The sequence below is a fragment of the Trichosurus vulpecula genome, chromosome 4 (assembly GCF_011100635.1).
Source record: "Trichosurus vulpecula isolate mTriVul1 chromosome 4, mTriVul1.pri, whole genome shotgun sequence".
NCBI classification, from domain to species: domain Eukaryota; kingdom Metazoa; phylum Chordata; class Mammalia; order Diprotodontia; family Phalangeridae; genus Trichosurus; species Trichosurus vulpecula.
In genome coordinates this window covers 165,796,639-165,813,160 of record NC_050576.1, presented here as the reverse complement: position 1 = coordinate 165,813,160, position 16,522 = coordinate 165,796,639, and the positions used below count along the sequence as shown (strand labels likewise).

The 16,522-nt window shown below is 38.9% G+C and overlaps 1 protein-coding gene across 2 annotated transcripts in view; it reads left to right on the top strand.

Moving 5' to 3' along the window:
- Positions 1-16,522, top strand: part of AATF (apoptosis antagonizing transcription factor) — a 126,281-nt gene that overhangs the window by 65,348 nt on the left and 44,411 nt on the right. For both annotated transcript variants that reach the window (XM_036753331.1, XM_036753330.1), the window contains exon 11: positions 6,659-6,730. In XM_036753331.1, coding sequence (XP_036609226.1) covers positions 6,659-6,730 — 72 coding nt within the window. The remainder of the gene's footprint in view (positions 1-6,658; positions 6,731-16,522) is intronic.

Below are 16,522 nucleotides of genomic sequence, written 5' to 3'. Positions count from 1 at the left end.
CATCTTCTTTTTTTTTTCCTCTTTTTTATTATTTATTTAATATTTTAGTTTTCAACTTTGATTTCCACAAGATTTTGAGTTACAAATTTTCTCCTCATTTCTACCCTGCCCCCCAGTCCAAGATGGCATATATTCTGATTGCGTGGCATCTTCTTAAGGATCATTCCCCTCGTGGTCTGCTGCAGTTTCTTGTCTACCTTTAAATGTTTTGGACAATGCTTATCAAGTAATGAGAAATGTCTGTAACTGTAACTAACCATAACCCAGGTTGAGAAATCTAAATGAATGTTGGAGGGGAAATCACTTCAGAAGTATGGCAGATAGTTTAGTACATGAATGCAGTCTCTTGAGTCTCACAAATCATAGTAAATTCATCAGACTTGGTAGTCAGTTTGAAAGGATGGAGACATGGTTTGTTTCAATGGCAGTTCTTTTCTCATATTAGCCTTCTTAAGCTGTTCATTAGATTATAAGGAAGGAGATGTACAGTCTGTTTCCTGTGCCTGGAATGCTTGGGGAAGTTCAAATCTTAGCCTATTGAAAGCCTCCTTTTCCTTCGGGGTCCACCTGTCATGGAACCTTTGGGGAAGTGCTGCTCTTTGGATGGGATCTGCCCCTTCTCAGGTTTCTCCTAACCTTTGTCTCAATTCTTTCTTTTCCCTCATCAGTGCCCTTGTATTATATTTATTTCTGTACATCTCCTACTTCCTGATAGGAGGTGGACTTCTTAAAGGCTGGAACTCTGTTCTCCAGTCCTAGGATAGTGTTTTGCACATAGTAGGCACTTAGTAGTTGTTTATTAAATGAAAAACAAGACAACTTTTGCTAATAGAGTATTTTGCTAGTAATTGAAAACTTTGTTTCCCTGGGAGAGTCATAGTCTTTAGGAGACAAATCTTTCCATTTTTTTTCTGCTAAGATTACTGGTTTGGGATACTGTCTAAGGCTGGGAAACCTTAGAGATTATGGACTGCTTAGGCTTATAAGGTGCTTGTGGAATTGCTCCAAAAACTTATACTAGGTCAGTCTGCCTACAACTGTTAATTCTTTCCTTTGGTCTATAACTGTGGCAATTGTCCATTTTGCAATGTCTTGCATTGCTCCCTTTGACATCTATTTCTTCTTATTATTTGACTATTTCAGTTAGTCTGTAGTTTTTTTTTTAATGGTATTGGCACTTTTCACTTTGAGTGCTTTGTTTTTTGAATAAATTTCTATTATTGGTTTTTTTTAAAGCAGTATTTCTTTTCTTTGGTGTTTCTCTTTCTGGTGAATTTTTTTGTTTTGTTTGTTTGTTTGAGAATAATGTACATGGTATGGCATCCTGTCAAAGCTTTACCATCATGATTAGCAGTCCCTATAGGTTTTGATTTTGAATCAGTAAAGCACGTACCTTGAGTTGTTTTTCTAAGTGTTGGTGCCATTACCCATGTTATACCCAGTTCTCCATGTGACCAACCCAGCTGTGAAGTGCCTCCTGGATAGGATTAGGACCATGCACTTACTGGTAAACTTTTCCCATGTGCCAGGCTAACTCATCTGTGCAGACTAAACCACATCCTGATCTCATACTGGTATTGTGTTTTAATCTAAGGGTCCAAGATTATGTAAGAAGAGAGCCTCTATTACTGTAATTGCTGATGATTTAGAAATGGTTTGCTTTTTTAATTAATGATTTTCTATTTTGGAATGAAGTAAGACCCTTAAAGAGTGTAGATTGATGACAAAAGAGTTATCAGAAGAATCCTAGTTTTGATCATGGTTTGTGATGGGTTTGTTTTGTAGGAAGCTGTCTGTTTAAATCTTGAGTTTGAATGGGGTTGTGCGGAAGGTCATTGGAGTCAATAGAGTATAACTTGGCATAAAATCTTAGAGATACCCCCAGTAGCTTCTTAAAAACAGGAAGAATTACTTTGTTGCCTGGCAACATTGAAAATTATTGACTGTCATTGTTTTTTCTGTCTGTCTCATATATAAGTGAATCTTGTCATGATTGCAACATTATGAGTGAATTACTCTCAAATCTTTAATAATACCAATTCAGAATTGAAGGGACCTCAGAAGTCATCTTGTCCAACCCCATACCCAAAGCAAAAACTCTACAACAGTCTTGATGAGATCATCCAGCCTCTCTTTGAATACTTTCAGGAACAGGGTACTCAATACTTATTGAAGTAGCACGTTCTATTTTTCAATAGCCTTAATTATTAGGAAATTTTTCCTTTTATCTCTTCTTCTCTTACCTCCTCTTCTTTCCCTTCCTTCCTTCTACCCCCTTTACTTATACACATTCATATTCCCAGTTTTACCTCAGGAATCTAGGAGAACAAGACTAACTTCTTGTCCACGTAATAGCCCTTCAAGTATTTAAAGACTTTATTATGTATTGTCTCAAAATATACTTCATCTTCCCCCCAAGATTCTCTTTCTCAAGCTGAATATTCCTAGTTTCTTCAACTGATCGTCTTATGATACAGTTTCTAGTTGTCTCTCCTAGTAACTGTCCTGGACGTGCCTATCACTTCTGAAATACCCATAATTTTCAAGATATGTTCTGCCCAAGGGCAGAGTATGGTGGGAGTATCACTTTCCTTGTTATGGACACTCTATTTCTATTAACAAAGTGTTATATTTCTCTTAGTATAAGTTCTGAACTAATGACCTTTTCTGCTATCTTTTGTGGCATAGAGATTATCCTTAGTTCTCAGAGGCTATGCTGGTAGGACATAAAATCTGGTAAATTCCGTCAACTTGAAAAGTTTTCCAATATTGGCCCTATAATGTCCTCTGAGAAGCAGCCTAGCTAAATTCAGAGAGAACTATCAATGGAAGTTTGGCCCCAGATGATAAATTTTCCCTGGTAAAGCACAAAACTAACTACTAAGACTACTGATACTGGCAAAAGAAAAGGCGGACTAAAATTGAAGTCTCTACCTTCTTGCTTGTTTAAATTGACATTGACCTATCATGAGTTAAAACTTGTTTGGGTCTAGTCATTAAGCCAGTTCTGAAAGTCTGTCTAACTTAGGCAGAGCCATGATGGCAGAGTAGCAGGAAAGAAGTATATAGTGAGCTCCTCTTCCAACCTATCTCTCACCCCCATACAACCAGATCTAAAAAATACACAGGCCGAATCTTGATAGGGAAATCTAAGAAAAAAAAATCAGAACGAGTCATTTTCCCAGCCCAAATCAGTATAGGAATACAGTCTGCAATACTGGGGATGGAGTCTGGTCAGGAGTGTGCCAAATAGAGCAGCATTCCAGTGCTGAGAGAGTCTGTGCATCAAGGCAAGAAGAGGTAAGTTAGGGACAATTATCCCCCGTAATCAGGGTAGAAATTTATAGAAAGAGGAAGGGTAAGGGGTAGAGGAGCAACTGACACTTAAACTTCACTCTTTTCTGAACTGGTCAAAGAAGGAAAGAATATATACACAACTGGATATAAAAATACATTTCATTCAACAGGGAAATAGGAGGGAGAGGGGAAAAGGGGGAATTAGAGGGCATGTTAAGGGAAAAACTAATCTTAAGCAAAACAAACTCTAAAGGATGTACAAAAATATAACTTTTTGCAATGACAAAGGATTGGAAACTGAGGAAGTGGTGCTTAGAATTGGGGAATAACTGAACAAATTATGACGTATGAATATGATGGAATGTTGTGCTGTAAAGTGATGAAGAGCATGGTCTCAGAGAAACCTGGGAAGATTTATATAAACTGATGCAGAAAAAGGAGGGCAGAACCAGAGAAACAATTTATACCGTGAAAATAATACGGTAAAGACAAACAATTTTGAAAGACTTAGGAGCTGTGATTAGCGTAATGACCAACTATAATTCCAGAGGATTCAATAATGAAACATACTTCTTTGGAGAGAGGTGACAGACTGGGTGTAAAATGAGATATTTTTTTATGGCCAGTTCAGAAATGTGTGTTGTTTTGCTTAACTATACATGTTTGTAACAAGGATTTTATTTTTTTCTTTCTCTTTGGAGGTGGTGGAATAGGGGCAGGAGGGAATGAAGGTGGATTTTCGCTGATTGGAAAAAAAATTACCCCATATGGGTGTCTTAGACTTTGTGTCAAGTATCTTTTTTTTTTTTTTAATTTAAAATTTTTTTTTATTTTTTTTTTTTGAGGAGGGAAGGCAGGGCAGTTGGGGTTAAGTGACTTGCCCAAGGCCACACAGCTAGTAAGTGTGTCAAGTGTCTGAGGTTAGATTTGAACTCAGGTCCTCCTCATTCCATGGCCGGTGCTCTACACACTGTGCCACCTAGCTGTCCCTGTGTCAAGTATCTTGCTGAAATCTAGGTATGCAATATTTATAATGTTCCTCAAACCTACCATCCGCTATGAGGTTAATTTGGCATTAGCTCATTTCTGGTCATCTCACATGTACTTGTAGTGATGACTATTTTCCTTTCTAAGCACTCCCAAACTATGTCTTTAATAATGTGCTCTGTACTCCTGACTCCTTGGCCAGGAATTAAAGCCAGGCTCATCAGCCTGTATTTTGAAGAATCTACGTTCATCTTTCTTTTTGGAAAGTTTGAACATTTGCTTATCTCCTATTCTGCAGCACTGCTAAGATCTTCCTCAGTTTTTCAAATATCACAATAGATATGTGACCAATGGTCACATCAACAAATTCTTTCAGTCTTCATCTACTTTACTTGAACAAATACATTAATTCCCTGGCATATTGTTTGTGCTGGCCTCATGACTTAAACTTGTTTTGTTCTCTTAGGTTCTCACTTATCTTGAGTTTCAGATTCTCTGCAGTTAACCATTTTTGTTCTATCATAGTCAAGAAAATGAAGTAAAATGCTGCTCCCTTCTGTTGGGCACCATTGGCACCCAGGCCTTTGTTTTTCATCTTGCTCTGAGGGTTGCTTTACAAAACAGAACAAAACACCCCTTTTTGTTATCCAAAACAGTTATGACAAATTTTAACTCATTCTGAGCTTTAAACTTCCTGACATCCTAAGTAGACCATGTTATTTTTTATATGCACCTTCATCTACCCTCCTGATTTTCATCTTCTCTTGGTGTCTTTCTTGAATCTGAGTTTATTGGTCTTTCCTGTGTAGTCATGTTGCTGTCTTTAGAAATATTTCCCTTTTCTTCCTTTTCAGAATTTCATTCTTGGGAAAGTCTTGTCTCTTTTCACTAGACTTATTTTGTATTTTACTTTGTATCTCTACTGATTTACAATCCTTATGAACTATTGGGGTGAGGAGACAGTATAGCATTTCGTGGACATTTATAACTTCCTTTGGCTTCCTCTTTGATCTCTTTTTTGAATTAAATGTGTTAAATGCTAAAAGATATTTAAAATACATTATCAGTGGATAAAAGATTCTGTTATTTTGGACAGTTTTCTTTAAACTTGTCTTCTAATTTTTAAGTATTTTAGTAGTTCTGCAGTTGGAGAAAACAAGGCATAGTGAAATTAAGTGATTTTAAAGTGATATCGTTTCAGGAAATAAGAAGTTTGGGTGACTAGCTGAATGCTTTAGCCACAGGAATATGTTCATTTGATACATAAATAGATAGCACATTTACTAAGTGCTTGCTGTGTTCTAGGCACTGAGGATAACAAGATAAGCAAGCAAGATAATTCCTGTCTTCAAGGAGTTTATATTGTAATGCAAGAAGATTCTTCTACATAAAGGGGAACTGGAAGTTGTGGGACAGGGTTGGCACATAAAAGACAGCTTACTGTGCAGCAAAGTAGAGTCTTGGCAAAAGACATGATAAGGCAAAGGCTTATCTCTCAGAGCTAAGGATAATTTGCCGGAGTCCAAGTTTCTAGGGAAGAAGAGGTGGCTAGAGTACAGGGAGCATAGTTGGAGATGGTAGCAGGAAGTAAGGTGGAGGCTTAGTTTTGGGCAAGCAGAACGTTCTGTCAGAGTGAATTCCAAGTTTTCAATAGAGAGAAGGCCAAGTTGGTGGGCAGGTGGACCTGGTTCAGAACTGGTGGCCAGAAATCCACTTGGAGAATGTATTTGTCCTTGTCTTGCGTGAGTTGTTTAGGCTTTCATATTTATTCAGAATTTTTTATATGTAATCATATACTTGTGTAGGCCCCTTGATTAGAGGGTCTTATACTTCACATGCAAACAAAGTAGCCATTTTTCCTTTTAGTACAGATGTAATATATTTTACAAAGATTCCTCTCAAGTCAAAGTAGAAAATTCAATATATAGTTTTTCTTCTGTTCTAAGGTTTTTAAGGGTAGAAATAACGATAGATTATTTCTTAATCATACTCACCCCAGTGGGACTAATGAGATGGTGCTGAAAATGATCCAGATGGAAGGAAAAGGGGAAATTGGATCATCTTTTGCCAGGATTAAGATTATCATATACTGCTCATGGATACGAGTGGAGCTACTTTTGGGGGGCTGAGGTAAAAATGGATTTGTTATTGTTTAACCACTGTTATGCTGTTATTTGACTTTTCCCCTGTAGTGTTAGGGAAAAGGGGGCAATTATAATTGTGAATAATAAGTAGCTGTCAGTTATCCCCTATTTTACCACTGAGCCAGATGGTCCCATGATCAGTACTAGAGTCTCTTAGCTCATGTAATATATTTTCTTTCTTATGTTAATAGTTGCTAATGTGTTGCCTGTTTGTTTCCTGTTTTATTTAGGTATCATGTCCTTAGCAAGCTGCTGAGCTTCATGGCACCTATTGACCACACTACGATGAATGATGATGCCAGGTGAGTAATAGATTAATTATGTGTCTCAAATAGCTTCATGACAGCCTGATATTGACCTGTTCTACAGCCTGTCGCCCTCTCCATTTCTTCTTATCAGTTAACCATTTGTCATTGGCATCATAGCGTCCTTGCGTCACATCTCTTCATGCAATGTAGCTGAACCCTCATTCTTGTAATCACTGTAGAACTAACTTAGGAATTTCCATAAACCTGGGCTGCCACAGGGAGCTTTGTACTTTTACCCTAGTCCCAGAACAATACAACTCTTCACTAGGACAAAGAAAAAGGTTGTGGAATCATAGATGTTGGCTTCAGGCTATGTTTGGGCCTCACTTACCATTCTAGAAGAAGTCATTGAACTAGAATGAGATTGTCATCATTTCTCATTTTGTAAAGTACTTCCCACCCTGTTGGGAGGTGATAGATAAAACCATTTTTTATAATTGAAGATAGGCTGAATTTTTCTCCAAACTGGATTTTATTTTTTATGTTGCAGTGTATGTGTACATGGCATACTACTACATCTGCTCCGGAAGATTCAGTTCCATCTCCTTTCACTACCTCTTGAAAAAGGCAGTTCTGCATGGTTTTTTGGAGAGACTTGTTAGCCATTTGGGGAGAACAAGCATTTGGCTTTTTCTGGAGGCTTAGGTTCACAATCAGGATTCCTTTACCCAGGGACGGTTTCAAGTGGACCTCCCTCTGACCTCATTATGATGTCATATGAACTCTGCAAAAGAGCACTTGTATGGCTGGCTTCTAATCATTGTTGATGTCCTCGTGCCATAAGAACTGAAGAGCCGCCCAGGTACATCAGTCTGTGAAGGCGTTAGAGAATGATATATTCATAATAACTTCTCCCATTTATGGTTTACAGAGTGCTTGCTTCACAACAGTGCTCTGAGTTAAGTAATGCAGGTAGGAACATCTCTGTTTTACAGATGAGGAAAATAATGCTCAGAGAGGTTATGTCACTAGCACAGAGTCACATAGCTAGCAAGTGGCAGACTGTCAGACCTTTTCTCTTCACTACGTTGCCTCAGGTGATACCAGTAGTTTAGCCTATTTAGATCTTAGTGATTCACACTGATAGAAAACATTTCCTCTCTCTCATGTGACATTACTTTGCCATAGCGGGCATTCTGAATGATGTCAGCACAAGTGATAATGAGGAGTAGCAACAAAATAATTTGAAACTTAAAAAACCAAACTCTCTTAGATTTAAACAACAACATTAGTAGTACTTTTAGGACATGTTAAAATTTTATTTTTACGGTTTTTAGTCAGATTTTTCTTGGGCACAACTTTATCACAGAAATAAGCTTTCCACTATTTGGCAGTGAGATTTAGAAACAGTTCCCAGATGTACAGTCTTTATGGAAACAGGGTTATGGCCCTTGAATGGGGACTAATTGCTAGTTAGCCACATTGTTTTCACGCGGCTGATTTATCCAGCCACAATTAAGAGATTTTGTAAAAGCCTTGTTTTATGATGATTAATTGTAGCTGGGGAACTTCTGTGTGTGGAGTTCCACCAAACTGCACCTCATTTCCATCATGTCTCTGAAGGATGCAATGGCATGCATCCACAGCCACGTCACGGCTCAGCCAGACTGGCAGAGATCTGATTGTGTACGTGCTGCGTGGCCTGCAGGAGGCCAGCCGGGATGCTCTGAAGAAGAGCTGGAGAGCTCCTTGGCCTGTCAGGAGAGCAGTACCACAGCTTTCATTGACGGTATGGATTTATCTCAGGAGAAGAGTAGTTGGTAAAAAGCCTTTCTTTATTTCTGTATGAAAAACTCCTCAGCTCCACTATCATAGGATCCTCGTAGATTTAGAGTGGGGAGGGACTTTCACAGATGACCTAATCCAGCCTCTTCATTTTACAGATGAGGAAACTGAGGCCCAGAGAAGTGGAATCCCTTGTGCAGAGACACAGCATGGGGAGGGAGTTAGGGGCAGGGCCAGAATTTGAATCCTGATCCACCGACTGCCATGTCAGTGCTCTTTCCATCGTACTATGCCGCATCTCTTCTGATCCATCCTGGGCCCCATTGAGTAGGAATTGTTTGTGACATCACCTACTGCCAAACCTGAGAGATGGGGAGCTTCTTCCATTGAAGTGCCCCACGATGATCCAATTTAGGTTGAGATATCAGTGCCATGGAAGGCAGCATGATGTAGTAGAAAATGAAAAGGCTGCGTTTGACCTTAGGGGAGGGAGAGACTGAGACAGAGGTCTCCCTGGCTTTGAAGCTATTTCAGATGCTTACTAGCTGGGTGCTCATAGATAGGCAAGGTGCTGACTACCTGTCAAAGGGAATATGGATGCTTGCACCACCTATGGTACAAGGTTGTCCTGAGGGAACTTGGGGAAATCTTAACATATACATACATGGTTTTAGGCTATCTTGATATTTCTTCACCTGGGCATGTAGTGAAGGAGTCCTTATCTTTCATAGTTTTCTAACACCTGGTAGACTTTTTTTAGTCATGGCCCTCTGGTATCATTTTCCTCTCAACCAAACCTGAGGGCTTCTGCCTCCTCTTGGGCCCTCACCTGGTACTCTCAGCTCTTTTGGATCGGCCTTATTTCTGCCCGTTGGACTTAGCAAAGTACTTGTGTCGTTCATGCCACAAATACATAATTGAGTTTCACTGTGCGCAAGCTGCCACATTAGGCTTGTCTTAAATGCTGAGAATTTCTACTGTGAAAAGCCATATGTGAATATGCGTAGGTAGTTTAATGTGATTCATTTTTACTAACTCAGTTTGCCCTTTGGCTTCACCATGGGAATTTTTCTCTTCAGTTCTTGTACTAAAACTTTACCTTCCCTTACCATGTGTACAGCTTGATTACCAACTTGATTACCACATTTTCTAACTAAAGCTTCTTTTCCAAGGTGTACACTAGTTGTTAATTTTGGTTGGCTTTATGTTCTGGAGGTGTCTTTTTTTTGTAATAAAGGGTATGTGTGACTCATGCAGCTTTGGACACACTGCTCAAATATAAAAGCCATTTGGTGGCCCTATGAGAGCATGACAAGTCATTGGACTATGCCTCTGTGCTCACTATTCTTATGCCAAAAGAGGACAGGCACCTCCCTGAAAGCAGTAGTCTCTGCTGCTGCTGTTCTAGATGCTCACATGCTTGGATTGACTTTCCATATGATCTTCCTTTCTGGCATGGCACAGTCTCAATCCCAAAGGAGCCTTTGTTTGCCCTTCAGAATCTTCTTCAAAAATGGGAACTTCATCAGGTGAGCCTACAAAGACACAGAGTTATCACTGGACTAAGGAGGAGAGCCTCTTTGACATTCTGTTTATAGAGACGGTCTCTAGGGACTTTCTACCACTCTGTTGGTCATTAGATTGGTTATTACATTTCTTGAATGCTTTACAGAGTCACTTGACTCTGGAGAAAGGAGCAGGGTATTGGGGCTGCTGAGTTCTTTGCTTACTTTTCTGGGTATTGGAGTTATTTCTAAATTTATTCAAAACATATTGGAGGACAGAGTAGATTGTCCAGATGCTCAGAACCAGGAGAAGTGAAAAAAAAGGGGGGGGGGGGATGTCTGTCAGACAAACCAGTGAGAGTATAAAGTAAAAATCAAGAAGCCATCTTTTTCTTGTTTAGCTATGTAGTATCAGGGAGGTAGCATGGAGCAGTGGGAAGATCACTAGTCAGAAGACCTTGCTCTGATGTTTATTATATGACTAGGAAAGTTATTTAAACTTTCTGAGTCTCAGTGTCCACATCCATATAATGGGGATGAGGAAAACCTTTTACAAATCTCAACACACTACATAAATGTGAGCAGTGGCTGCTACTGCTGCTGCCATTTTTGTTGTAGTGGTAGTTAACAGGAGAAGCTTTGTGGCTAGGAAACGATCAGATTTTTCCATATATTCTTTGACATATCTTCTAAAGTGTGGTACCTTTGAGAAGTGTACTGAAGTACCAGTCCCTCTCTATTTAGCCTGCTAGGAGGCAAGGAGAGGACATGAAAGTGTGTTGGGGTTGGAGGTATGGTGGTATCCACTTCAGAAGCGGGAAGGTCTAAGTACCTTCTTACCGGCTTCAGCCCTTGCTCTGTTTGCTGCCTCTTACACAAGGCTGACAGCAGTGGCAGGAAGGAAGAGCTAGTTAGGGACAGCTTGCTTACGTGCCAGTAAAAATTGTCTTCCGTGCTAGAAGTTACCCATTCGTGGTTTAAGGATTGAAAGTAAGATTATAATAATTGTATGTACTCTTCTACTATCCTATTCTTCTGAAACTTAGATTATAGTAATATTAGCCATTTGTGAACATGTAATCCTTTGGAGTTTAAAAAAATTTTCTTTCATTTAACAAACATTTCTTTTTTTTTCCTCGTTACCCCTATAATCTCTCATTTATTTTAATTCATTCTGTATTTGTTTTTCTTTCCAGTTACAGATTCTCTCTCTCCCCTTTCCCTCTCCCCCACCCATTGAGAAAGCAAGAAAAATAGAACCCATTACAAATATGTATAGTTATGCAAAACAGATTTCAACATCAGCCTTGTTCTCTGCCTCCCCCCACCAAAAAAGAAAAATATGCTGCAGTCTGTCGGTTTTCTTTCTGGAGGCGGATGACGTCGTCATGAGTCCTTTGGATTTGTGGTTGGTCATTGTGCTGAGCGGAGCTCCTCAGTCTTTCGGAGTGGATTCATCTTTACGGTGCTGCTTGTTGTTGTTGTTGAGTTGTTATTTCACTTGTGTCCAACTCTCCGTTCCCCTGTTTGGGGTTCCCCTGGCAAAAATACCCAAGTGGTTTGCCATTTCCTTCTCCAGCTCATTTTACAGATGAGGAAACTGAGGCCAACAGGGTTAAGTGACTTGCCCAGGGTCACACAGCTAATAAGAGTCTGAATCTGGATTTGAACTCAGGTGCTCCTGACTCCGGGGCTGGCACTGTATTCACTGCACCACCTAGCTGCCTTGTGATGCTTGTGCCCTAAAGACTTAGACGAGATTCTCCAGGAATTATTGTTGTTATTGTTCAGTTGTGTCCAACTCTCCGTGACCCCACTTGGGGTTTAGATACTGGAGTCTTTTGCCATTTCCTTTTCCAGTTCGTTTGACAGATAAGGAAACTGAAGCAAACAGGGTTAAATGATTTGCCCAGGGTCACACAGCGTTTAAGTGTTCGAGGCTGGATTTGAACTTGGGTCTTTTGGTTTTTTTTGTTTGTTTGTTTGTTTTTTTTGCTTTAAATAGTAGTTTATTTTTTCCCATAATTACATATCAAGAAAATTTTTAGCGTTGATTTTTACAAGATTTTGAGTTCCAAATTTTTCTCCCTCCCTCCGTCCCCTCCCCTCTTGTGTAAACAGTACACAGTTTGATATAGTTTATACATATGCTGTCATGTAAAGTATTTCCATATTCATCATGGTTGTGGAAGGAAATACAGATCAAAAGGAAAAAAAAACACAGGAAAGAATAAAGTAAGTGAAAAAATATGTTTCGATCTGCATTCAGAATCCATGAGTTCTTTATCTGGATATGGATAGTGTTTTCCTTGGTGGTTTGTCTTGGATCGTCCTGTTGCCCAGAAAAGCTGAGTCATTCACAGTTGATCATCACATGATGTTGCTGATACTGTGAATAGTGTTTTCTTGGTTGAACTCAGGTCCTCTTGACTCCAGGCCAGGTGCTCTATCCACTGCACCACCCAGCTGCTCCACAATACTGATATCACTGTACAGATTGTTCTCTTGATTTTGCTTACTTCATTTTGCATCAGTTCATATAAGTTTTCCCAGGTTTTTCTCAAACTGTCGCATTCATCACTTCTTAAAGCACAATAGTATCCCATCACATTCATATTCCATAACAAGTTTAGCCATTTCCTATTTTCCAAATTTTCCAATTCCCTCATTTTCCAATTCTTTGTTTCCACAAAAAGAGCTACTATATAAATATTTTTGTACATTTGGGCCCTTTTCTTTGTTCTTTTTGTCGGACAGAATTAGTAGTGGTATTGTTGGGTCAGAGTATATATATAGTTTAATAGTTTGGGTGGCATAGTTCCAAACTGGCTTCCAGAATGGTTGAACTAGTTCACTACTCCACCACCAGTGCATTGGTGTACCTATTTTCCCACATTTCCTCCAGCATTTGTTATTTTCCTTCTTTGTCACCTTAATCAATCTGACAGATATGAGATAGTACCTCCATTTTTCTAATTATTAGTAATTGATAGCATTTTTCCATGTAGCTAGTGATAGCTTTGATTTCTTCTGAAAACTGCCTATTCATACTCTTTGATTATTTTTGAGTTGGAGAATGGTTATTTTTGTAAATTTGTCCCAATTCTCTATATATTTTAGAAATGAGACCTTTATCAGAGAAACGTGATACAAAGATTTCTCCCTAGTTTCTTACTTTTCTTCCAGTTATTTAGATACATTTGGTTTTGTTTTGTGCAAAAAACTTTTTAATTTTACATAATCAAAATTATCCATTTTACTTCCTGTGAACCCTCTTTATATGTTTGGTCATTTTTACTCTTTCTCCTTTAAGAATCATTTTGCTTCTGACCACTAATCCTTTTTATTTTTTAATACCCTGCCCTTCCCCCCACCCCCAACTTCTCAACCCCTTTTCCTTCTACTTCCCCGTTGGGTAAAGTGATTTTCTGAGCCCAGTTGTATGTGTATACCTCTGTTCTTCCTTCCTTGAACCAGTTCAGATGAGAGTGAGGTTCAAATGCTGCCCACTGGTGTATTCTCCCCTCCACGCACTTGTTCTCTTCGTTGTATATTCTCTTCCTTGTGTGCCCTATTTATGTGAAATAATTTTCCCTATTCTTCCTCTCCTCCTTTCTCCCAAGGCATTCATCTTCATCACCCTTCCAGTTTTCTTTTGCCAGCATCCAAAAATAATAAAATCACACATCTAGGTTCTCTATCAAATTAGATTCCTTGTAAGACCCCTAGTGATGATAAACTTCTGAGAGGTTAACATGTATCATCTAAAATGTAAACAGTTTTTTAGTCTCTTAGGATTTCTCACTTGTATTTGCCTTTTTATGTTTTGAATCCAGTGTTTAAATGTGAAATTTTCTCTTCAGCTCTGTTCTTTTCATCAGGAATACTTAATAGTCCCCAATTTCCTTAAATGTCCGTTTTTCCCCTTGTAGGATTATACTCAGTTTTGCTGGGTAAATTATTCTTGGTTATAATCCTAGCTCCTTTGCCTTCCAGCATATCTTTCCAAGCCTTCTGTTCCTTTATATTGGTAGCTGTTAAATCTTGTGTGATCCTGACTGGATCTGGGTACTTGAATTCTTTTTTTTAGTTGCAGCATTTCCTCCTTGACCTGGAGGTTGTAGATTTTGGCTACATTATTCATGAGAGTTTTCATTTTGGGGTTTTTGGGGGGAAGGGGACCAGCAGGTTCTTTCAGTTTCTATTTTGCCTTCTGATTCTAAGATATCTGGGCAGTTTTCCTTTATAATTTTTTGAAATATGATGTGTAGGCTCTTATTTGGTGATGGCTTTCAGGAAGATCAATGATTCTTAAATTATCTCTCCTCAATTTATTTTCCAGGTAATTTGTTTTTCTTATCAGATATTTCATTTTTTTTTCCTATTTTTCAGCCTTTGGGTTTTGTTTTATTATTTCTTGATATCTTATGCAGTTGTTAGCTTCCATTTGGCCAGTTCTGATTTTTAAATAGTTAATTTTTCTTAGTAAGTTTTGGTAGCTCTTTTACCAATGTGTTAATTCTCTTTTCATAACATTGTTTATTTCCCATTTTCTTCTACTGCTCTTGTTTTTTCTGGATAATTTTTAAAAATCTCTTCCTCTAACTCTTCTTTGAATTCTTGTTAGGATTATGTCCAGTCAGCATTTCTCTTTGAGGCTTTGCTTATTGATGTTTTTAAGTCATTCTCCTCTTCCGTGTTTGTATCTTGAGTTTCTTTGTCACCATAGGAACTCTCATGGCCAAGTTGTAAACTAAGCCACCTCTCCGCTTCTGGACTCAGAGCCACACAGCTAAGTTTCTGGAATTTGTTTTGTACTCAATAATCAGCTAAGGCCTTGCACTCCATGGTAGTCCTCTCCACCCTGTATCTCACCTGGGACTGAGTAATGGGTATCAGATCTGCCAAACAGCACTCTTTCCTCCTCCCAGTGTTAGTTCAGGGGTCTCCTGGGATCTCTTTCTGTACCAGTCCTTGTTCCTGTACCACCACCGTTGCTACTGTGCTTGCCTCCCGGCCAGCCCCTACCCTGGTGTCTGCAGACGTCTTTGTCTTCCTAAGCTTCCCTGTGCTGGAAAAATGACCCAGTGTGACTTTTTATTGGCTTTCCAGATTAGAATTTGTTCTGGTGCGTTTTCTAGGTTATCGTGGAAGGGAAATATTAGGAGGTAAAAACTCTGTCTTTGACTCCACCCCCACAAGCATTTATTTTCTCTCTATCCCCATTTGGAAGTGAAAAAAAAAAGAAAGAAAAATGAAAGCCTTGTAACAAATAATGCAGAGCCAAGCAAAACAAATTTCCATATTGGCCATGTCTAGAAATGCATGTCTCATTCTGCATCTCGAAGCATCATAAGGTGAATAATAGGCCATCCTTTTGCAAAGAACCTTACAAACTGAAATTTATTCTGTTTAAGAATTCCTTGTGCCTTAAAGATTTTGAGTTCACTCAGTTTAAGCAAAATGGACTAACATTCTGGCACACCCCTTGCAAAGTATGGTGGTATAGAAGATCCAGGAAAGGATTCTTTAATGCTAAACACCAGTACCAAATGCATTGTTGTTTTACATCTTGAGTTTTAGAAAAGAAATGTACACATATAATCCAGCCTTGTAAAGTGCTTTGTCAACATCACTGCCACGTTGTTCTCGTTGTGCCTTGGAATAATAGGATTTTTGCAGGCAATTTATCTTTGGCTTACCATTTTATGTGTGGCTGTGCACCCTAAACCTTGGTATATTCGACCACTTTGTTGTGGATACTTGCCTCACAATAAGATGAGAGAGTCCTGTAACTAGCTTTACCACCACTTGCCACCTCCATCTCCTTTGTTATTTAATACAAATTGACATTAGCCAGTGGTGAAATAATATTTTGATATAGTTTGTGAAAGTAAGGAGTTCATCATCCAGTAACCCAAGATGTACTGGGTGGCACATTCTCTATCACCACTGCATGGTGTAAAACCTGTAAGCAGGGGGCCTTTAAAGATACAGATGTTTTCTCTGAGGCTTCTTATCTCCCAAGAAGACACAGGTTATTCTGACAGGTGAAACAAGTCTGGGCAAATATGCAACATTGATCTAATCAGCAGGGAACAAGAGCAATATTTTAACTGGTGCTACCTTTTAACAGCATCATTAAGAGCTCTCATTACTCTTTTATTAGAGGTTCCCTCTCTTTCTTATCAGATTATGGAATGAACATAACTCATGGCACTGATTTGATCTCTTGTTAAAGAGGATTACAGCTTTGCATTAACTCGGATTGACACAGTTTATAATGCGCTTGTTGATACACGGGCTGACAGTGTCACATGTTTGACCCCCCAGCAGTGCTGTAGGAAAGGACCCCCATACATCATCATTAAAGATGGCATCCAGCACAGAAATGGGAGGTACAGAGGCCTGTTCACTAGTAATGTCGACAAGGACAAAGGAGACACTATCAAGTGCAAATTGAAACTTGAGGCAGATGTTGAAAAGAGAGTATTTCTATTGTTTCTTTTTGTTTCTTCTCCCTACACGATTGGTCAGTGTACAGTCCCAAAGAAGC